The sequence below is a fragment of the Triticum aestivum genome, chromosome 6D (genome assembly GCF_018294505.1).
Source record: "Triticum aestivum cultivar Chinese Spring chromosome 6D, IWGSC CS RefSeq v2.1, whole genome shotgun sequence".
NCBI lineage: Eukaryota > Viridiplantae > Streptophyta > Magnoliopsida > Poales > Poaceae > Triticum > Triticum aestivum.
This window is the reverse complement of record NC_057811.1, coordinates 148,305,247-148,329,371: the sequence shown is the minus strand read 5'-3', so window position 1 is coordinate 148,329,371 and position 24,125 is coordinate 148,305,247. Positions and strand designations below refer to the sequence as shown.

The window sequence follows — 24,125 nt, the reverse complement described above, 5'->3', positions numbered from 1 at the left end:
CTTGATCCAAACGTAGATGACACAACCAACATTAGAGGGTACCCAATGAATCTAATGGCCAACCTTGATAAGGTTACTCCATTCAATCCCATGGAATACATATGTGAGTGCATAAGAGAGGCTTCACAAGATCAATCAAGAAGTTGCCCCTTTGCTCCTTATAGTCAAAAGCTTATAGATCATGTGGTGCAAGATCGAAAGTTCAAGACGGATCGTGTGCCCACGTTGAAGACGAGGAAACTCCACCTTCTAAAGAAATTCCTCAAGTGAAGATTCAAGGTGAAGGAGAAGGAACTTCATTTGCTGCTCCTAAGCCACCACTCTTTTCACAATCTACCAACTTGACCGTTCAAATCCCCCTTAGGGTACCGAATTAGGGTGTTTAGCGTTTGCTACTCTTTGCCATAGACACGAGAATCAGTGAGACCTCAGACTTGTACGCGTCATCGAAACCTGACTGCGTTAATCAAGAATTTCGATTTAAACCTGCAATTTAGATTGCATATCTCCAATTCTCACTTGTTCTTCGGTTGCATGTAGGGATTGATCCTCATGATCAGGTGCGGACTGTGTTTCCAACACTGTCAATAACCATAGCATAGTTGGTTTAGTGATTGCTAAGGCACACCGCTGAGTGTTCAGTGTAGTCGGGTCGTCAAAGTCTCTAACAAAATCGATACTATCTCATTGAAAGATCAGGACACCATGTACCTATCACGTGGTATCAGATTTCCAGGTTGCTCGCTGAGATTTTAAAAAAAAATTGTACTCTAGATTAATTTTTGTTCTTTATACCTATAGTCCATGAAAAAGTCAAGAAAATTAGGGTTAGATCATCCTGTCCAAGCCAATCTGAGCCGTCACAATTTTTCTTTTCAGTGCATTCCACCTTTGAGTTTACGTCTACATCGTCATGTAGAGTTGTAGGTTTTAGGTTCTAGTCCTTTATAGTTTTGAGTTCTGTTCACACTGGTCACGCCGCCGCAACCGCACCATCTGCCCCTCCACTGCCGACCACCGACATCCATCAAATTCCAGTACGTCCCCACCACCGCCCTCAGTCATAATCATGCTTCCGGTTGCTTGCATCTTCACTCCGCCCAATTGGATTTTTTTTGGATCCGACTAGACTAGAACTAGTCTCTAAGTTCGGGTCAGAATCAGTTTTGCGCAGTATTTAATAAAACGGTCATAATTTTCTCATACGGAGTCTGTTTTGGCTGTTCGACCACTCAAAACGAGCGTAGCCATCCTATCTTAGCCAACACTCACATAGAGTAATGCAATCGACCATAGAGTAATATTAAACACGATAATGGTGAAGTGCAGAGAGAGTTCGAAGAAACTAGTACAACCATATCTAGCGAGTAAGAAACTAGAGTCCTACAACAACAACAACAACAAAGCCTTTAGTCCCAAACAAATTGGGGTAGGCTAGAGGTGAAACAAGAGTCCTAACTAATAAAAACTGGGTCAACTGTAAACTGAGTGAGTCCAAAAGAAACTGATGAGGAACACTAGACGAGGAAAGAGAAAAAAAGAGAAAATTGTATGTCAGATTTGTTTGGCTACTTCTATATGCTTCCACGCTAGTGTAGTATTTCTTTTCTTTTCTACCCTACCTACTGTTTTCTAGAGTCCTCTAGTTGTGAGTGGCTATGAGTAGAATGGTGAATCTTAAGTAATGTTTTCTGGAGTATTCTAGCCATAAGTAGAAGTATGTGAAGGCATCCCAAAGCCCTATAAATAGAGGTCCTCATCTCTAGTTTGTACCCAGACTATGTACCCCCCACTACCTATAATAGAACTTGGTGTTCTTATCTAAGATCTTGGACTAGATCTTGCATTCTAGAGGTCCTCATCTCTAGTTTGTACCCAGACTATGTACCCCCCCCCCCACTACCTATAATAGAACTTGGTGTTCTTATCTAAGATCTTGGACTAGATCTTGCGTTCTAGGAGTTTTGGATTGAACTCCTGCTGCCATATCGGCCCTATCTCCGTCTCTAGAGCGATATAGTTCTTGTTGTTCTCTTTGAAAGCGAGCTGCAGCAAGCAATGGAGCAATTGGAGAAGAGAATGGATGCTGCAGAATGACAAATCAAAGAGCTGCGTGAAGATCTTAATCGGAGATTTGATCAGCTGGTTGAGATGATAAGAAAGGGTGTACCCCCTGCTGCCAATGAATAAGATGTTCAACGACGAAGAAGGGGAGGTAATCTTGGAGCAAGACCACCACAACAATGTGCAGTCCAGCGTAGTTCAAGAAGGCCAATTTATGTTGAAGCTTCTGAAGGTGAAGAATAAGATGATGCCCTTGAAGAACCTGATCTCTATGCATATCGGAGAGTACCCAACCCTACATATGCAAGGGATACATACAAGGTGGAAGCTGAGATCCCAACTTTTAATGGAAAAGTTGATATTGAAGGCTGCCTGGATTGGTTATATGAAGTGGAGACTTTTTTTGAGGTCATGGAGGTTCCGGAAGATCGTAGTGTTCCTTTGGTCGCGTACAAGCTGAAAGGAGGAGCTGGTGCATGGTGGCACCGCATTCAAGAAGAGCGCAGGCTGAGAGGAGAATCTCATGTGAGAACTAGGCGGCAAATGAAGAGCCTTTTGAAAGGGAGATTTTTGCCTGCTGATTATGACCAGATCATTTATCCAATTTCAAAATTGAGGGAATAGGACTGTTTCAGATTACACAGAGGAGTTTCTAAGGCTAGAAGTGAGGTGCAACCTTACCGAAACTGAGGATCAGCAAGTTGCAAGGTATATCAATGATCTTAATGATGCTATTCAAGATCGATTGATGATGCAACAAATCTGGTCCATTGATCAAGCACAAACTCTAGCCTTGAAGGCCGAGAGGTTTGTGAAGACAAGAAAGACAACTAAGCCTCCATATCCTCATACTGAAGGCTCGTCTAGGAGTCACACTAATAGAGTGGAAGAAAAGACCGCTCCACCAAAGGCAAAACGACCCATCTCGAAGCAAACTAGAGGCAAGGGTAAGGCAAATGAAGGCCCAAAGTGCTATAAATGTGGTGAAGAGGGACACATATCCAGCGGCTGCCACTAAAATTTGTTAGCACAACTATCCATGATGGTGAAGATGATGAGGAAGAATACGAATCGAAAGATGTAGAGGGACAAGAGGTTTCAAGAAGAAGGTGAAGAGGTGGTATGTGTGATTTAGCGTCTCCTATGTTCCACACCACAACCTGACGACACACAACAAAAGAAAATATTTGAAAGCAAATGCACGGTGAATGGCAAGGTATGCAAATTAGTGATTGATAGTTGCAGCTGCAAGAATCTTATCTCCCAGAATTTGGTGAACCACTTAAAGCTTGGAACTCATGATCACCCAAATCCCTACACTATTGGGTGGATCAAGAAAGGAGTGAATATGAGGATCACCAAACAATGCAACCTGCCACTTTCTTTGGGCAAACATTATCGCTCAAATGTGTTGTGTCATGTGGTTGACATGGATGCCAGCCATGTTCTTGGGAGACCTTAGCAATTTGATGTGGATACTACACACAAAGGCAAGGAAAATTCTTACTCTTTCATTTGGAACAAGAGAAAGATCATTATTCTCCGAAACAAAACTAATGGTAATATCTTTAAGGACGAAGGGAGAAGTATGTTAACTATCACCAACACCTCTAATGAGTTTATGGAACACTTGAAGGAGGCAGATTTGTCTGATGCACTTATTGTAAAAGGAGAAGAGCAACCGGTTGTTAAATTCCAGCAAAGGTATGTGGCTTATTAGCAGAATTTCATAACATACTTGGGGAGCCACAAGGCCTACCACCGATGAGGGCGATTCAACATAGAATCGACTTAATTCCGGGCGGAAGTCTCCCTAATCTTTCACACTATCGAATGAGCCCAAAAGAGCATGATATATTGAAGGAGAAAGTGGACGAATTGCTGCAAAAGGGGCACATTCGAGAAGGTATTAGCTCATGTGTTGTACCAGCCCTGCTCATGCCCAAGAAAGATGGATCTTGGCGAATGTGTACGGATAGTAGAGCCATTAACAAGATCACCATAAGGTATAGATTCCCTATTCCCCGTCTGGATGATATGTTGGATCAACTTAGTGGAGCAAGAGTGTTCACAAAGCTAGATTTAAGAAGCGGATATTATCAAATTCGTATCAGACCTGGGGATGAATGGAAAACAGCCTTCAAAACAAAGGAAGGGTTGTTTGAATGACTAGTCATGCCATTTGGACTCTCAAATGCACCAAGTACCTTTATCCACCTGATGAATCAAGTCCTTCGACCCTTCTTATCCCACTTTGTTGTGGTCTATTTCGATGACATCTTGATCTATAGCAAGGACGAGGATGAACACTTTGATCACATTCGAAAGGTGCTAAAAGTACCAAGGGAAAATGAGCTCTACGTCAACTTGAAGAAATGTGTTTTCCTGCAAACACAACTTCTTTTCCTAGGATTCGTCATAACATGTGACGGTATTCGTGTTGATGATGCTAAGGTTGAAGCAATTCGAGAATGGCCAACTCCAAAGACCATTTCTGAAGTAAGAAGTTTTCATGGCCTTGCAACTTTCTATAGGCTGTTTGTGAAGAATTTCAGCACTATCATGGCACCAATTACCGAGTGCCTGAAAAAAGGAAAGTTCCAATGGACAAAAGCGGCTGAAGTTAGTTTCGATGAGATCAAGCAAAAACTCTCGCAAGCTCCTGTCTTGGTGCTACCTGATTTCAACAAGGTTTTTGAGTCGGAGTGTGACGCAAGTGGAGTAGGCATTGGAGCTGTTCTATCTCAAGAAAGGAAGCCCATTGCTTTCTTTAGTAAGAAGTTAAACGAGGCTAGAAAGAAATGGAATACTTATCAGCAAGAATTGTATGCCATTTTCAGAGCTTTGAAAACTTGGGAAGTCTATTTGCTGCCTAAAGAGTTTGTCGTTTACATTGACCATCAATTCTTGATGCATTTTAGAAATCAAAAGCATGTTGATCGCATGCTAGCAAGATGGGCAGTATACCTGGAGAGGTTTAACTATCTCATTGTGCATAAATCTGGAACGACTAACCGAGTGGCTGATGCCGAGTCGTTGTGCATGGCTCTTGACTTCTTTTGAGGCTGAACTTTCAGGCATGGATCAAATAAAGGAGTTGTATGAGGATGACGAAGACTTTGGCCATGTTTGGGTAAAACAAATCAGGGCTAGCCATTAGGTGATGACTATTTGATGCAAGATGGCTATCTCTTCAAAAATGATCGTTTGTGCATTCCAAGAAGTACAGAGAGCCCCTACTCCCCTCCGCGTCGCACCCGCGGGCGACCGAAGGGGCAACCCTTGCCACCGCGCCCTCCCCTCCCTCCCCACCCTCTCTCCTCCTCGCCGCCGCCTCGGCACGCTGCCAGCGGGCCCCTCTTCCCCCGTTCGTGGTGGCTCGGCGCGGGCCGTGGCCGTCGGGCGGCGGCACAGGGCGCGGCAGCATTCACCCAGGAGCTGGCGGCGGGGTCGCGTCCTCCTGGCGGTGGCGTGGAAGGCTGTGGGCGGCGGTGGTGCGCGTCGTGCCGGCGGCGGCGGCTTCCCCCATGCGCCCCAGATCCAGATGTCGGCTGGGTCTGGCTGCGGGTGGGGCCTCGTCGGCAGGGTCTGGGCGCTTGCAGCGGCGCCTAGGCTGGTGATGGTCGGCTGCGGGAGGCTCTAGAGGTGCGTGCTGCCGGTTTCGGTCCCTCTTGCCGGCGGTGGTGGTCGCGGGGTGTTGGCAGAGGTCTTCGGGCTGAAGCATGGAGTGGACCACGACGACGTGGTGGCGGCTCGATGCGCGGGCCGTGTGCAGCGGCGGCTGGACGTGCTCCGGCGTCCGCTCGTCTGTGGGCGATCCTTGTGGATGCTTCTAGATCTCTCCCATGGTTGTTGGTGGTGGTTGGTTCGGCTTCTCGCGTCGTTGAGCGGGTGACAGGTTTGGGCTAGGTGCGGATCCAGGCAGGGAGCTCCGGTTGGGCATCAAGGGTGATGTTTGGAGAGGGGGTGGGAGAGATGGGTGGCGCCGATGCGGTCGGGCCACCCGTCGCCGGCAGGGGTGCCGGACGTCGACGTAGTCCGCTCCCACCCGACCTCTTCTCCGACCCGGTGGCTCCCCGGTAGATCCGGTCGTTCCGGTCGCTGGCGGCTCTGTCGGCGGTCGGAGTTTGCCGGTTGGTCATCATTCACAGTCATGATGGGTCTTTGGGGCATCTTGTTTCCCGGGCGGCGGCCCGGGAGGTGGGAGCCGCTGTGCTTGTGGGCTGAGCCCGCAGCTCAAGTGCGGGCGGCTAGTGGCCATGGCTGCGTCGGCGATGTGGTGGCTGCCATCTCGATGTTCTCGTCGGAGGTGGAGTTTGCGAGCCAGGGTGGAAACCATGTATGGTTTGGCCATACCGGAGACGACGCCTGTGGGTGTCGCCATCTTCTGAAGCCTCCGTTCTGATTGCTCCCTCCCTTCGTCGCGCTTCAGATGAAAATCTGATCTTTTGATCGGGCGGTGGCGGCGCTGTTGTGTCATTGTCCTTCCCGAAGGCACCGTCTCAGAGCGCTCGGTTTCGTCGAGCCTCAACTTCACCTCTTCGCGATATCTTCATCAGAAGGGCGCCGGCGGCTCTGTAGTGATGCTTAATGTCTTCTCCTGCAGTCTACTTCGAGTCGTGCGGCATGTTGTTGTTGTAGCCCTTTGGCACCTATGTATCTGGCCTTGGGTGTGTGTGAGTGTGGTGTGGGGTGTTGTGTTTGTATCGGTTTCGGATGTCGGTTGGTTGTTGCTTTATATATAAAGCGAGGCGAAAGCCCTTTTCGGTAACTCCATTCAAGTGATCTTAGTGGCCATGTTGGACGTGACAAGACTACCGCTAACCTGGAAGCTCGTTACTTTTGGCCACAACTAAAGAGAGATGGTGGAAAGTTTGTTCAGCGATGCCCGATATGTCAAACTTGCAAAGGCCAAGTCCAAAACACAGGGTTATACATGCCTTTGCCTGTTCCTGTTGCTCCATGGGAGGACATCTCTATGGACTTCGTCTTGGGTTTGCCAAGAACAAGACGAGGGAGTGATGTCGTGTTTGTGGTCGTGGATAGATTCTCTCAGATGGCTCATTTCATCCCGTGCCACAAGACAACGGATGCTCATCATGTGGCAAACCTATTCTTTGGGAAGTGGTCAGACTTCATGGAGTTCCAAGGTCCATCGTCTCAGACCATGATAGCAATTTCTTGTTGCATTTTGGCTCACTTTTTGGAAGCAATTCAACACTGAATTGAAATTTTCTAGCACTGCCCATCCACAAATAGATGGACAAACTGAAGTGGTGAACAAATTTTTGGGTAATCTGGTCCGGTGCATTTGTGGAGAAAGAAAGGGACAATGGGATTTGACTTTATCTCTTGCAGAGTTCTCCTACAATAACTCCAAGCATAGATCCACAGGAACGAGTCCTTTTTCCGTTGTCTACACTAAAGTTCCAACACATGTGGTGGACCTGGTGAAGCTACCATCAAGGGGAAACTCAAAATCAGCATTGTCCGTTGCTGATAATTACACTGAGTTATTTGAAGAAATTCGTGGTGTTTTGGAAGCACAAAATCAGAAATATAAACAACTTGCTGACTGCAAAAGGAGGCCGAAATCATTCCAAATTGGTGATAAGGTGATGGTCTACCTTCGAAAAGAGAGGCTGCCTTTAGGTGTTAAAGGGAAGCTTAGGCAGCAAAGGTATGGGCCCTTCTCTATTGTGAGGAAGATAAATGATAATGCTTATGTGATAGATCTTCCAAGTGACATGGGTATATCCAACACTTTCAATGTTGCGGACTTGACTATCTACCATCCAAAAGAAGCGCTCTATGAAGATAACTCGAGGCGAGTTCCAAACAACCAGGGAAGAATGATGAGGAAAAAGAAAATAAAACAAAATCACATGTCAAATTTGTTTGGCTACTTCTAGATGCTTCCACAATAGTGTAGTGTTTCCTTTTCTTTTCTACCCTACCTACTGATTTCTAGAGTCCTCTAGTTGTGAGTAGCTATGAGTAGAATGGTGAATCTTAAGTAATGTTTTCTAGAGTGTTCAAGCCATAAGTAGAAGTATGTGAAGGCTTCCCAAAGCCCTATAAATAGAGGTCCTCACCTCTAGTTTGTACCCAGACTATGTACCCCCACTACCTATAATAGAACTTGGTGTTGTTATCTAAGATCTTGGATCTTGCGTTCTAGGAGTTTTGGATTGAACTCCTGCTGCCATTTCGGCCCTGTCTCCGCCTCTAGAGCGATATCTAGCGCAGCACGTTGAAGTTGTTCCTTCAACACTTGTGTTGTACACATTGTAGCAGCAAGGTGGAGTTACTCCTCCACAACCTTATGCTGCTCCAGAAAACCTAAAAACAATGAGGATAAGTATGTCTAGTATAAGAGCAGCAAACCTTTAACTGAATATTTCTTTCGTTGGTGATACTCTTGTCACTATCGAGTAGAATTCCACGATCAAGTGAAAACTTGCGAAATGCCATCTTTAGAGCTATTTCAATTGCCGTTGATCCATTGTCCGAATAATAAACTCTGGAAGCCCAATCTGACCAACAAATTACAAGGAAGCTATGTGCAATGAATAAAATGTTCTTGAGCAATGTGACTTGAATAACAGGACACTAATAATGAAACAAGAACAACTGAAACATCATTATCTCAGCAAACCAGAAATAATGTTTTTGTGTGGAAAATTTATAAGATCAATATGAATCAGATAAGCACATATCATTTGTTCACAAATGTGCCCGTTTTGCTGTCTCCTTTCTTCAGGTAAGCACAATTATCTACCAATCTACTCCCTCCGTTCCTAAATATGTCTTTTCAGAGATTTCAATATAGACTACATACGAATGTATATAGACATATTTTAGAGTGTAGATTCACTCATTTTGCTCCGTATGTAGTCCATACAGTGAAATATCCACTTGCATATGGATTTGTGGGATTGCAGATGCAAGTGGATATTTCACTGTTTTATCCATCAGCAATTAACTCACAATATGCAAGTCTACCATTAAACACATCAACGGATGGGAGAACAGGCCATGCTACTGCTAGTTATTCTGCTAATTACCTTCAACTGTCATGTGATACCCCTCATGTTACTAAGTTTCAGCACCATATGCAAATGTTAATATCCATAATTCGGCACCACACCTTCACAATGATCATAACCGAATGAATAAAAGTTCTGCAGGAGTGCATATGCCTTCACCTAGTACCATAGCATATTATACGTCCCCTACACAATTGCAAAGTCTCGGCATCACACATATCTCATTGCCTAACTATGGGTGAACAGCTTTACCGCTGCACCAAGGTATAATAATGCTCTTTGCCTTGAACAAATAAAAAGGGGGCAGATTCAGATTATGTTGCAATACGGGTAGAATTAAGCAAGAAAAAAAAGCTATGCCAATTGATAAGAGTTGATGAGGAGTCATTCAAATGATAAGGGTAGTTCGGTTATTGGAGGGCCAAATCAAGTTGTACATGTTTCGGATCTATCAAATCAAAAGAGGCAAGCTTGGTTGAGCAAGGACATGGCAAGACGATCGTGCTTGATTTCTCTGGAGTTAAGGGAGCTTTCATTCTGCACCATGAGTTTCGTGCCAAAGAAATTGACGAGCATCAACAACAAACATATGTAGCCGAACAAAGTTCGGTTGACATGAAGCATTAGAGTGATGAGGCACAGGATCCAGAAGAAGATGACAAGGTGTTGGAGAGCCATCAGAAAGCGGAGCAAGATATCATTCAAATCACGCAATCATCGTGCTTCCCCAACATATTTGAACAGGTACATCTGACAAGTAATTTACCTATTTGCAAATTTGGTCGTATATTTTTCAAGAATTGCTATGAGAGAGGTACATGAAGACATTTGTGTTGTTAGAGTTATATTAGTGATGACTTTTGGTCTTTTGCATTCTAGCCTTTTGGCATCCTCATGTACTTGTATATATGCTGCCTTTGGCCTCCTAATAAGATTAAGTTGCTATTCTAACATGGTATTAGAGCTGTAGGGTTTTTTTTCGCACGCCGCAACTCGTGCTCTTCCGATCCAGTTCCGTAGGTCGCCGCTGCTACCGGTCTCCGCCTAGTTCGCCAGCCGATCAGGTCCTGCCGAAGTCTATCGCCACCAAATCGCCACCACCACGTTGCTCCCTCTCTGTACGCCTCGTCGCAGATCAGGATCGAGCCCTTATGCCTCATTCTGATTGCACGGAGCAGCGTGCGCTCGCTCGTAGGCCGCGGCCCTGCGACTTCTCCGCTAGTCGCCGCCGCCTCCCGGCCGCGCCCCACGACTTCTCTACCGGCCGCCGCCTCCAGGCCGCTCCCCGCGACTTCCGCCGGCCGCCGCCGCCTCCCTGCCGCGGTCCCGTGATTTCTCCGCCGCCGCCGACTTCGATTCCCACCTCCCGCCGGCGCCCTCCGGTCGGCTGCTGCTCGCCCGCTCGAATTCTAGATCAAGTCGTCTGTGGATTGACTCGGAATGAGTCGATCCAGTTGCAGATCATTGGCACCTTCAGCCCTTTTGGCTGCTTCGTTTTGGGCCTCGCTGCTGCCTTGGGCCTTGTTTCGGACTCTGCTATGTTGACTGACACTCCAAAAAAAGAGAGAGAGAAAAAAGAGTAAAAAAAAGGTGCAATGCTTTCGCCGGGTACGCCTCTCCCGCGTTGCCAGTGTTTCTCGACGGTATTCCGTACAGACCCCGTCTCGCACATGCGCTTTTCCTCGGTGCTTCGTGCTCGCTCGCTTGGAGGTGGTGGTTGTCGCCCTACTTCGATCTTATGTGACATCCACGGGTGTTGCTGACCGTTCTACATCGACTCCTTCGGCAGCTGCACCGCCTCGTCTAGCCGCTTCACTTGATGGTGTTGGTCGTTCTTCAGCGACTCTTCCCACGGCTTCCGCACCTGGTGATTGTCGCCCTACGTCGACTCATGACGAGGCTTCCACATTCGGCGGTGACCGCTCTACCTCGAATCCCCCAGTGGCTTTCACATGCGGCTCTACGTCGACTCGCTACTCTCGGTCGACTCTGCACGCGGCTTCCATGGGTGGAGGCGACTGCTCATCGTCAGCAGGTGTTTCTACCTCGACCTCTTCGACCGTGTCCTTGTCTGCGCATGAGATTGCACAGTTGAAATGCCTGCTTGATGCTTGGGATTCTTCACCGACGGTTTCTGCAGGTTCTGTGGCTGACTCTTCTGGCACTGAGAAACCACCTTCTACTTATTCAGGTACATCCCCATGGATTCTTGATACTGGAGCGTCTTCTCACATGACTTATGATTCTTCCACTTTGACCTCCATTCAACCTGTCGAGTCTCATGTACGTGTTCTTACGGCTGATGGCACTCCCCTCCCTGTAGCTAGTCAAGGCACTCTTAGCACTTCTTCATTCCCCTCTGTCGCTCATGTTCCTCGACTTACCATGCAGCTCATATCTGGTGGTCAGATTGTCGACTCTAGTTGTAGGGTCATTCTCGACTTCGATTCATGTTCTGTTCAGGATCGTCACACGGGCACTTTGCTTGGTGCTGGCCCTCGACGCTTTGATGGTCTTTGGGAGCTTGACTGGCTTTGTCTTCACTCCGCTGCCACCACCGCCAGTCTCGCGGCCCCTATAGCTGCATCTACTAGCTCTTTTCAGCAGTGGCATCATCGTCTTGGCCATTTATGTGGTTCTCGTCTCTCGTCTTTGGTTCATCGCGGTGTTCTGGGGTCTGTCTCCGGTAACGCTTCGTTGGATTGTCTGGGTTGTAGACTTGGTAAGCAGATTCAGCTACCCTACCCTCACAGTGAGTCAGTGTCCGAGCGTCCTTTTGATCTCGTTCACTCTGATGTTTGGGGTCCGGCTCCCTTCGCTTCGAAAGGGGGTCATCGCAACTATATTATCTTTATAGACGTTTTTTCTCGATACACTTGGATCTATTTCATGTCTTCTCGTAGTGAGGTCTTACCTATATACAAAAAGTTTGCTCCCATGGTTCATACCCAGTATTCCACTCCTATTCATGTTTTCCGCGCAGATTCAGCTGGTGAGTATATCTCCCATGCACTGCGAGGATTTCTTGCTGAGCAGGGTACTCTTACTCGGTTCTCTTGCCCTGGTGCTCATGCTCAGAATGGTGTGGCTGAGCGCAAGCATCGTCACCTTCTTGAGACGACGCATGCAATGATGATTGCCGCCTCTCTTCCGCCTCACTTTTGGGCTGAGGCTGTTACCACTTCCACCTACCTCATCAACATTCAGCCTTCTGCTGCTCTACAGGGTGGTATTCCTCTCGAGCGTCTTTCTAGTCGTTCTCCTGATTATTCGGCGCTCCGTTTGTTTGGTTGCGTTTGCTATGTTTTGCTTGCCTCTCGTGAACGCACCAAACTGACCGCTCAGTCTGTTGAGTGTGTCTTCCTTGGATACAGTGATGAGCATAAGGGCTATCGGTGTTGGGATCCTGTCGATCGCCGGATGCGTATTTCCCGGGATGTGACCTTTGATGAATCTCGTCCCTTCTACTCGCGTCTGTCCTCCTCGGCTTTTTCTACGGAGGACATCTCATTCCTTACATTTCCGGATACACCACCCTTTGTGCCCGGTATTCTTACTCCTCGTCCCGCTGTTACAGAACCGACCCCGTCCTCTCCTACGGTTTCTTCTCCTCCCTCATCGCATAACTTCCCACCTTCATCACCGATACCTTCCACTTCTCCACCTTCATCACCGATACATTCCCCGTCTCCACCTCCAGTGATTCCACCTCTTCCCTCCTTTCCTTTCCATTATACTCGTCGTTCACGTGTTGTGGATAAGTCTACAGATGTGCCTTCTACTTCTGGTGTGTCGTCTTCCTCCTCTCACCCGACTTATGGTCTTCGTCCTCGGCCTTGTCCGCCCCTGACCGATATTCTCCTTCTCACTATGGTCTTTCGACTGTTCTTGAGCTGACTACTTATCGAGATGCTATTGTTCATCCTGAATGGCAGTTTGCGATGGCAGAGGAGATTGCTGCCCTTGAGCGCAATGGCACATGGGACCTGGTTTCTCTTCCTCCCTATGTTCGTCCAATCACTTGTAAGTGGGCCTATAAGATTAAGACTCGCTCTGATGGTTCTCTTGAGCGTTATAAAGCTCGTCTTGTGGCTCGTGGCTTTCAGCAGGAGCATGGTCGTGATTATGATGAGTGCTCCTATGGCCCATATGACCACTGTCCGCACACTTCTTGTCGTGGCCTCTGTTCGCCACTGGTCTGTGTCTCAACTTGATGTTAAGAATGCCTTTCTTAATGGTGAGTTGCGTGAGGAAGTTTATATGCAGCCACCACCTCGGTATTCAGTTCCTGACGGCATGGCTTGTCGTCTTCGTCGCTCTCTATATGGCCTTAAGCAAGTCCCCCGTGCTTGGTTTGAGCGTTTTGCCTCTATGGTAACTGCAGCTCATGATTCGGCGTTGTTTGTCCACCTTTCTACTCGTGGTCGCACTCGTCTTCTTCTATATGTTGATGACATGATCATCACTGGTGATGATTCTGAGTACATTGCCTTTGTCAAGGCCCGTCTCAATGAGCAGTTTCTTATGTCTAATCTTGGTCCTCTTCGTTACTTTCTTGGGATTGAGGTTTCCTCCACCTCTGATGGCTTTTCTATTTCCCAAGAAAAGTATATCCAGGATCTTCTTGCTCGTGCGGCTCTTAGTGATGAGCGCACTATCGAGACTCCTATGGAGCTCAATGTTAACCTTCGCGCTTCTGATGGCGAGCTCTTGTCTGATCCGACGCGTTATCGTCATCTTGTTGGGAGTCTTGTCTATCTTGCTGTCACTTTTATGTCCTATCTACGTCTCCTTTGCCCTGGTTTTTTGCTTCTTGTTCTTCGTGTTCAATGTCAGCGAACCTCAACGCTCTAGGGGCGACCAAGCCGAACTAGGGCAGCCCATTGCCGCCACGCACCTTGAAGGGGTCCCTCCCGGGCGTGTGGGGTTTCGGGTCTCAAGGGATCCGTCGGCGTGTCTTGCCTATCACGCTCCCGGTGAGGCTCCTCTGACGACGTGTCTAGCATATCACGCTCGATGTCGGAGGCACACAATGACGTGTTCAGGTGCGAACAATAAGCTCTAAGCTGCAGAATTTGGTAGCTAAAGGGTGCTTTAAACAAGTCATTTTTCATACTAATACACCATTTTATTCGTTAAGGGGTGACTTATACTCGTACAGTTTGGTTCTGCTGCACATACATTATTATAGATGAAAAACAAGTAAAAGTACCAACCTTTACCAATTCCCCCAAGCAAAAGTTCAGCACAACGAAGAGCAGGCTCATGAGCATTCTCTGGAAACATCACATGGCCATACCTAGCAGCAGCGTAGCCCATATCTCTTGCAAGTTCAATCTGATGATGAAAGAGAAATTTAGGCCACAAAAATTGCATGTCATTAGTTCAACATACAGAACTTTAGCCATAGAACACCTGCAATAAGAGTTCCCTTAGCAAACCAAGGTAAAGGAGATTTTGAAAATACAGGAAGTGCAAGAATAACCTGCAACTTAGAATCAGGTCCTTGAGTCCACCAACTTGCACATGCATCAAACTGAGGGATCATCATCATCTTGCTGTCTTTCACCTACATCAAAAGATTCCATAACAACGCCGCTGATGTTTCAAAGCTTCATTTTAAATTTCTTTTCAAAAGCTTGGAATATACATTGGACAAACCTTGTATGCTGAAAAACTCTCACCACAACGCGAATCAATTACTGTAACACAATCTACAGGTACAAGATTGTGCTGAGTGAAGGGCCACCACAGTAAATCCTTTGATTTTCTTTGCATACTGTTTAACCTCTGAATTCTTTTCAAATGAAAAGATCGCAGGGCATCTTCAAGCAAACCAAAAACTGAAGATGATTCGGAAAACCAATCAGTTAGGTCATCTGATGGATCTTCTGGAATAGGTGGCAAAACAAGCACTGGTACCCTAAATAATACAAACATTGTGAAGCTGTCGTATCAATGAAATCGAGCTGCTAAAACATTTATAAAAATAACAATAAGACTGAAGCATGTTACCTATTTCTCAAGTAAGAAAGCAAGAACTTGTCGTTTGACAAACCACAATCTTCCAAAATTACTGCGCTAACATCATACCCCCTGAGCAACAGAGTTTCATATGCCGATAAAGTGCCTGAAATACCACCAAGACGGCCATCTCCAACAAGAATAGTAGGCAACCTAAAGTGCCTGTCAATAGTCACAGAACCAAGAAGTGTGTTGATGTAAATCAATCTAATACGCCGAGCAGTAATGAAGTTTGTGTGAACAATTAAATAGGCCACAGGGTTCTTTAAAAATAGATGCAATCATGTAACCAATTCGAACGTGGTTTAAAGGATTTTGAAGTATGCTCTATGTCTGGTAAGATCACCATAATTTCCCAAGAAATAAAACATGTTAGAAAAATAGTGTGCAGACATACATCGGAAATATTTCACAAATGGTCACCAAATATGTGATTACTTTCAGCACTTGTAGAATCAAAAACATAAACTGCTCCAGTAAATGAAAAGTTGAGAACACAACAAATCAACAGGATATCCAACATACAACCTCAAGAAAACTTCAAAGCAGCAGATCGTTCACCGCAATTATCATGCTCACTAACCATCATTGTTATCTCCAGCTTGCATGATATCTTCTTACAAACTACACCAATGTGATAGTGATTTCGATGGAATAGGCTAACGATTTTTTTTAGGTATTGAGATCCCTTGTGAATAGACAGAACGAAAATCAGACTATATCACTGGACTAAACACGGGAAACGGGTATATATAGCAGAAACGTCAATTGCATCATACTCCCTCTGTTCCAAAATAGATGACTCAACTTTATACTAACTTTAGTACAAAGTTAGTACAAAGTTGGGTCATCTATTTTGGAACGGCGGGAGTACTAAATTGCGCACCATTTCATTTCCTCAATTGATTCAAACTTCTTCTTTTTGAGAAATCAATTAATTCAAACTGAACACCCCGGAGAACATGTGTACTTGTACGCGTTTGGTAACATTAACAAATAAAACAGCATATTTACGGCTGAAGAGGCATCAGAACGCACCGGTAGAGATCGCACTGCAGCGTGCCAGACGGGCCCGGGCTGGCCACGCCGCCGGCGGTCTCGACCAGCTTCCACACATCCCCCTCCCCCTTCCCCAAATTTTCCCCCTCGGAGAGGCACGCCGCCAGGAGCGACCTCACATGCGCGTCTTCTACCGTCATCCCCTCCCTCTCCGCCGCAAGGTGCGGCGACACCGCCTCCCGCCATGCGTACAGCGTCCTGCAAGCCAGAAGCTTCCTCACCGCCTTACCCTCCCCATCGTAGGAGAAGGCCGCCTCCTCGCGGGAAGAGGATGGGGTTTCCACTGACGGGGCAGGGGAGAGGGTGTCGATGGAGGCGACGAGGTGCGCGGCGTGGGAGGGGCGGACAAGCGCGGGGACCCTGCGGTAGAGGAACCCCGCGTCGGAATCGGCGGGGAAGCCGGTCTGGAGCGGTTTGAGGTAGAGGACGGCGGAGGGGGAGGCGGCGTGGGAACGGAGGAGGGAGGCAGCGAGGCCCGCGGAGACGAGGGTCTTGCCGACGCCGGTGTTGGCGCCGAAGACGGCAAAGGTCGGCGAAGAGAGGGGCAAGGCGGAGGAGAATGAGGAGGAGCAATGGCGCCGACGAGCTCGGCGGAGTAGGAGGCGACGGAGCATGGCTGCTGGCTTGGGTTCTATACGGGGGTTGGCACTACCCGAATGATTTGGATGTCAAAACAACTTTTTCGAACAAAAATCAATCTATCCCCCAAACCCTATTTCCCACTAAGTTTCTTGTTTGAGGTTTTTATTTGAGTTTTGTTTTGCAGCGTAAATCGATCAATCAGAAGAGAACACTGTATTTATTTAGGATATGGCGTGGTACGGATCTGTGTGCATCTTGCCAATGACAAAAGGGATAACCCCTCATGGCTTCGTCTTTCTCCCCTTTTTCTAGAAAACTTTCTCCAATCCCTTGCACGAGTCACCCACTGCAACCACCGTTTCATCGTCGGATAGACCTATAAAAGGGCTCCCGCCTCGCCCCTGCATCCCGCGTGCGGCCACTGAATACCATCGACGCCCACACCCATCCTCACTGATCTTTCTGCTGGTGACCGTCTCGTCGAAGACCCCAACGCCGTTCTTCATATCCCTTCCTGGCGCCAGCCCCCTATCTCCTCTCCATGAAGCAAAGGTGGTGCACACGCGAGAACGGCGGAACGATGCGTCCTAACCTCCCTGCCACATTTGCCGACCACCACGGGCCACCTTCGTCGGCGCCCGGTCGCCTCGGCCGTGACCTAGACGGCCGCGAGCTTGCTATCTCGCACAGCGACAGCCCATTAGCAGCGGAGCAACAGCGGCCACAACGGGGGGCGTGGCGGTGTCCTGGACTAGGGGTGCTAACCACGTCGGCCTGCCAGTCAATGGGCCCGCCCGAGGACCCATAGGCAACCGAAGAATGGGTCATGTTTGCCATGACCCATTTGTGTACTTAAGATGGAATTCTCCGAATACTTGGTGCATACTTCAATGCATGTGTTTCATCGGCATGTTTATCCCTAGATGTAACCGACCTACATGTAACCCTAAGCATCCCCGGTGCCTATATAAGCCAAGAGGTTTAGTCCGTAGGGTAGAGTTAGAGACCTACACGTACGATCTCGAGGTGGATCATCATGTACTTTGTACCCCATCACATTAATACAATCAAAGCATGACATGGGGTTTTACCTCTTCGAGAGGGCCCGAATCTGGGTAAACACCATGTCCCTCTTCTGTCTTGTTACCATCAAGCTAAGATCGACAGCTCGGAACCCCCTACCCGAGATCCGCCGGATTCAACCCCGATATTGGTGGCCCATGCAGTTCCCGTTGTGTGGCCAAAGCAGCTTGATGGCTCATCTTCGGAGCGATGACAACATTGGCTATGGGAAGACCTTCTTCCCCGGTCAGCTTTTTGTCTTCGGCAGCGTCACGCTCAACGCCAATTCGACTGGCCACCTCGGCTAGATAGAAAAGTTCGCTCCTGGCCAGACCATCAAGTTTGGAAATCTGGAATACGCTGCGGGTGCCCGTGACGAGCTTGCATTTTTGGACTGGGTGTCAGACCAATCCGATGACTCCTCTAATGCCTTTATATGATCTCAGATTCAATCTTGGACCAGGACCATGGCACGGACCACACCTTGGATCTAGCTTCAAGCATAGAGCCGAGAATTACCCCAGTGGTTCAGACGTCAAGTTTGGCCGGCGAAAATCCTGAGGCCACACTAGATGGGATCTCGGGCAGACTGCAGCTAAGCCCAACTTTCAATCAAGATATGGGCAAGGCCAACAAGGCACTTCTGAACAAGATGTTAGACCAGATTCAGGGCCTCACAATCTCAAACAATCAAACATCGGTTTACGATCGAATCTGGGGGAAATATAGAGAGGTTGGAATTTTAAACCCACCTAGTCGCTACCGTCGAAGATTTAACCGACGTCCTAGCATACGCCTCCAAGGAGGCAACCGACGTGGAGGAAGACTCGATGAGATGTCAGACACTACCTCGCCGCCTGCCGTCACTCTGTTGGGGAACGTAGCATGCAATTTCAAAAAAATTCCTACGATCACGCAAGATCTATCTAGGAGATGCATAGCAACGAGAGGGGGAGAGTGTGTCCACGTACCCTCGTAGACCGAAAGCGGAAGCGTTAGTTTAACGCGGTTGATGTAGTCGAACGTCTTCGTGATCCAACCGATCAAGTACCGAACGTACAACACCTCCGAGTTCAGCACACGTTCAGCTCGATGACGTCCCTCGAACTCTTGATCCAGCAAAGTGTCGAGGGAGAGTTTCGTCAACACGGCGGCATGGTGACGGTGATGGTGATGTGATCCGCGCAAGGCTTCGCCTAAGCACTACGACAATATGATCAGAGGAGTAAACGGCGGAGGGGGGCACCGCACACGGCTAAGAAACAATTGATATGCTTTGGGGTGCCCCCCTGCCCCCGTATATAAAGGAGGGAGAGGGAGAGGGCCGGCCTAGGCGCGCCCCCAAGGGGGGAGTCCTACTAGGACTCCAAGTCCTGTTCGGCCTCCCCCTTCCTTCTTTCAGAGGGGGGAAAGGGGGAAGGAGAGGGAGAGGGAGAAGGAAAGGGGGGTTGTGCCCCCTCCCCTTGTCCAATTCGGACTCCCCATGGGGGGCACGCGCCACCCCTTGTGGGCTGCCCTCTCTCTCCCCTATGGCCCATTGTGGCCCATTACTTTTCCCGGGGGGTTCCGGTAACCCCTCGGTACTCCGATAAATATCTGAAACACTCTGAAACCATTCCGGTGTTCGAACACTATCGTCCAATATATCAATCTTTACCTCTCGACCATTTCGAGACTCCTTGTCATGTCTGTGATCTCATCGGGGACTCTGAACAATCTTCGGTCACCAAAACACATAACTCATAATACAAATCGTCATCAAACGTTAAGCGTGCGGACCCTACGGGTTCGAGAACTATGTAGACATGATCGAGACACATCTCCGGTCAATAACCAACAACGGAACCTGGATACTCATATTGGTTCCTACATATTCTACGAAGATCTTTATCGGTCAAACCGTAATGACAACATACGTCATTCCCTTTGTCATCGGTATGTTACTTGCCCAAGATTCAATCGTCGGTATCTTCATACCTAGTTCAATCTCATTACCGGCAAGTATCTTTATTCGTTCCGTAATGCATCATCCCGCAACTAACTCATTAGTCACATTGCTTGCAAGGCTTATTATGACGTGCATTATCGGGGAAAGCAATAGCAATAAAACTTAACGATCATTATGCTAAGCTAACGGGTGGGTCTTGTCCATCACATCATTCTCCTAATGATTTAATCCCATTCATCAAATGACAACATATGTCTATGGTCAGGAAACTTAACCATCTTTTATTAACGAGCTAGTCAAGTAGAGCCATACTAGGGACACTTTGTTTTGTCTATGTATTCACACATGTATCAAGTTTCCGGTTAATACAATTCTAGCATGAATAATAAACATTTATCATGATATAAGGAAATATAAATAACAACTCTATTATTGCCTCTAGGGCATATTTACTTCAGTCTCCCACTTGCACTAGAGTCAATAATCTAGTTCACATCGCCATGTGATTTAACACCAATAGTTCACATCACCATGTGATTAACACCCATAGTTCACATCGCCATGTGGCCAACACCCAAAGGGTTTACTAGAGTCAAAATTCTAGTTCACATCGCCATTTTATTAACACCCAAAGAGCACTAAGGTGTGATCTGATACGTCTCCAACGTATCTATAATTTTTGTGTTCCATGCTATTATATTATCCGTTTTGGATGTTTAATGGGCTTTAATATGCTCTTTTATATTATTTTTAGGACTAACCTATTAACCGGAGGCCCAGTGACAGTTGCTATTTTTTTGCCTATTTCAGTGTCGCAGAAAAGGAATATCAAACGGAATCCAAACGGAATGAAACATTCGCGAGGATCTTTCCTGGAACAAACGCAATCCAGGAGACTTGGAGTGGAAATCAGAGACGCAACGAGGAGGCCACGAGGCAGGAGGGGGCGCCCCCCACCCTCGTGGGCCCCTCGTAGCTCCACTGACCTATTTCTTTCACCTATATATACTCTTATACCCTGAAAACATCCAGGAGAGCCACGAAACCACTTTTCCACCACGACAACCTTCTGTACCCGTGAAATCCCATCTTGGGGCCTTTTCCGGTGATCTGCCGGAGGGGGATTCGATCACGGAGGGCTTCTACATCAACACCATAGCCTCTCCAATGATGTGTGAGTAGTTTACCACAGACCTTCGGGTCCATAGTTATTAGCTAGATGGCTTCTTCTCTCTCTTTGGTTCTCAATACAAAGTTCTCCTCGATGTTCTTGGAGATCTATTCGATGTAATACTTTTTGCAGTGTGTTTGCCGAGATTCGATGAATTGTGGGTTTATGATCAAGATTATCTATGAACAATATTTGATTCTTCTCTAAATTCTTATATGCATGATTTGATATCTTTGCAAGTCTCTTCGAATCATCAGTTTAGTTTGGCCTACTAGATTGATCTTTCTTGCAATGGGAGAAGTGCTTAGTTTTGGGTTCAATCTTGTGGTGTCCTTTCCGAGTGACAGCAGGGGCAGCAAGGCACGTATTGTATTGTTGCCATCGAGGATAAAAAGATGGGGTTTATATCATATTGCTTGAGTTTATCCCTCTACATCATGTCATCTTGCTTAATGCGTTACTCCGTTCTTATGAACTTAATACTCTAGATGCATGATGGATCACTACTGCAGGATGGTCCAAATGCGACACTACGATCAGAGACCCTTCGACGAAACTGTGTGCGATGCCATAATCGCAAACGATGGTGTAAAAAAACTGTCAAAAAAGGTGCAAAACGTTTGCGATGACAGATGCATCAAACACGGTTCAGAATTTAGTTGCATGTGCGATGCAGGGCATACGGTTCAGCTCAATGAACTATTTGTGATGAGGAGGCACAAAAGAAACGGGCAGCCAGATGAAGGCGTGTGCGATATACAGCATACGGTTCACTGGGATGAACTGTGTGTGATTAGGCAACACAATGGAAACGGTTCAACTGAACAAGATGGGTGTGATACGCGGCAAACAGGTCCGTAATCTGAAATGTGTGCGAAGACTAGTAATAACACAGACGATTGCTGCTAATAAGCCGTGTGAATTGCTCTGTCTACAGTAGAATAACATGTATATATATAACTGAAATAAACATCCAATTACATAAGTGACTATACAGATCATTCGCACACACCTCAATAAACAATCGCATGCATTCTAAAGTAGGAGAAACGATCGTCTAGTCATCTACTTCTTGTGACGCTCCCGCCACTGCTATGTGGCTCGATCCCTCGTCTGGGTCAGGAAGAAGACAGTTCCTCATGTCAACGATCCGCTTGTACATCTCGTAGCTTGTGTACGCGTCCATGGCCGTGTACTTGACATGTTGTTCATCCAATCTCTTATGCCACACACTGTGCCAGGCGTTCTTGTCCTTATTGCTCTCTTGCTTCATCTTCGCGTAGTAGGGGTCGATGATGGCCGAGGCGAGGTCAACCAGGGAGTTCAGTTTGCTTTTGTCGGTGCCCCAGACCTTGTATTGGTGCTGGATGTTGACAAGATTCGGACATTTCAAGTCCGAAACCTTGAGCGCTTTTAGATCGTTGGTGGTGTCCACCGTAGCGAAACTGTAGTCGGAGCTCTTGATAAACCTGGAGAAACGCTCGCAAGGCCTTGTGGCAAGGTGGAAGTGGTAAACGAGGACGTCATGTCGCACGCACAACTGGGCGACGACAACCTTCTGATCGTGCCCGGCACGACCGATGGTGTACTCGAGGTCGAAGCCGACCACTCGGTACTTGTCCTCGGCAAGGAACTGCTCCATAGTTTGGATGGAGCTCTCCACCGAGACCGGATCGTTCGTGTACACCACCAAGAGGGCCTTCCCCCTCACGTGGGTGTCCACTACGTGATGCGTGGTGAACTGCCCGCCGTTGTCGTCGTCGGTCGCTGGGAGCGCTATTGGAGCCACGGGGAGCGCCAATGGAACCGCTGGATGTCCTCTCTGTATGTGTCCTCGTAGGTGTGCTTATTGTGACGTGTGAGACGAGATATGAAGGTAAATGGCCGTAGGAATAAAAGGGGGCCGGGCGGCGTGGATTCTCGGCGCGTCCACATGGCAGTTTTTGCAGCGGGTAACTGCATCGTCGCGCCGCGCCTGGCGCAACCGCTTGCACACGAACGTGCGTGATCGTGCGCCGGCCCAAAACACTGGTAGCGCGCGTGGAGGGACACGGGCAGAGCACCCGGAGGGACGCGAGAGCAGAGCGCGCCGCGGCCGCCTGAACCGCAAGCAACCACATGCATGGAGCAGTTGAACACACAGCAAATGGTCGCCTACAAGCCGGCCGACAGTTGCGTCGCTGCGTAGAGAGCGGTCGTGTGGTACCACCTCCGTCTAGTCTATAGTCTCCTTTATATTCCGTGCCATACTTTGCCCTCAAATTTAACCAACAAAATGTTAATGCATGTTTTAAAAATTATATAATTGGAAACTATGTTCAAATACAAATCCAACTATATAATCTTTGGCAACATGCATTCGTATTTTATTAGTTAAATCATACGTATAAACCAGGACGGTGGTATAGTAGGTAATTAAATCACAAACATTTTTTTATTAACCGTATGTGTACGTGGCCTTTCGTCCTCCTCTCGCACGTCTTGTCACCCCGCTGCCGCAGATGGCTTACAGCGCAAGCTTGCGCAGCGCGCGGGGGCGTTCTTTTTGCCAAACGGTGGCGCCAATGAATCATCGGTGAGCCCATTCCCGCGCAAGCTTCCCGCCCGACTCGGTGAAATCCCCCAAAATCCTAATGCTTACCGGCCTGCTATAAAAACCCTCACGGCCGACGAGTCCTGCGTCGTGATGACCCACAAGTATAGGGGATCTATCGTAGTCCTTTCAATAAGTAAGAGTGTCGAACCCAACGAGAAGCAGAAGGAAATGATAAGCGGTTTTCAGCAAGGTATTCTCTGCAAGCACTGAAATTATAGGTAACAGATAGTTTTGTGATAGGATAATTTGTAACGAGCAACAAGTAACAAAAGTAAATAAAGTGCAGCAAGGTGGCCCAATCCTTTTTGTAGCAAAGGACAAGCCTGGACAAACTCTTATATAGAGAAAAGCGCTCCCGAGGACACATGGGAATTATCGTCAAGCTAGTTTTCATCACGTTCATATGATTCGCGTTCGGTACTTTGATAATTTGTTATGTGGGTGGACCGGTGCTTGGGTGCTGCCCTTACTTGGACAAGCATCTCACTTATGATTAACCTCTATTGCAAGCATCCGCAACTACAACAAAAGTATTAAGGTAAACCTAACCATAGCATGAAACATATGGAT

At 47.5% G+C, this 24,125-nt stretch overlaps 1 protein-coding gene across 1 annotated transcript in view; it reads right to left on the bottom strand.

Moving 5' to 3' along the window:
* The window catches only part of LOC123144196 (bifunctional dethiobiotin synthetase/7,8-diamino-pelargonic acid aminotransferase, mitochondrial), a 31,819-nt gene extending 14,878 nt beyond the window's left edge, over window positions 1-16,941 (bottom strand). Inside the window, exons 1-6 of the mRNA XM_044563247.1 lie at window positions 16,176-16,941; window positions 15,129-15,299; window positions 14,775-15,036; window positions 14,599-14,682; window positions 14,330-14,450; window positions 8,452-8,600 (exon numbers count right to left, since the gene is read on the bottom strand). Of these exons, the coding sequence (XP_044419182.1) occupies window positions 8,452-8,600; window positions 14,330-14,450; window positions 14,599-14,682; window positions 14,775-15,036; window positions 15,129-15,299; window positions 16,176-16,810 (1,422 nt within the window). The 5' untranslated portion in view covers window positions 16,811-16,941. The remainder of the gene's footprint in view (window positions 1-8,451; window positions 8,601-14,329; window positions 14,451-14,598; window positions 14,683-14,774; window positions 15,037-15,128; window positions 15,300-16,175) is intronic.
* Window positions 16,942-24,125: the final 7,184 nt, after the last annotated feature.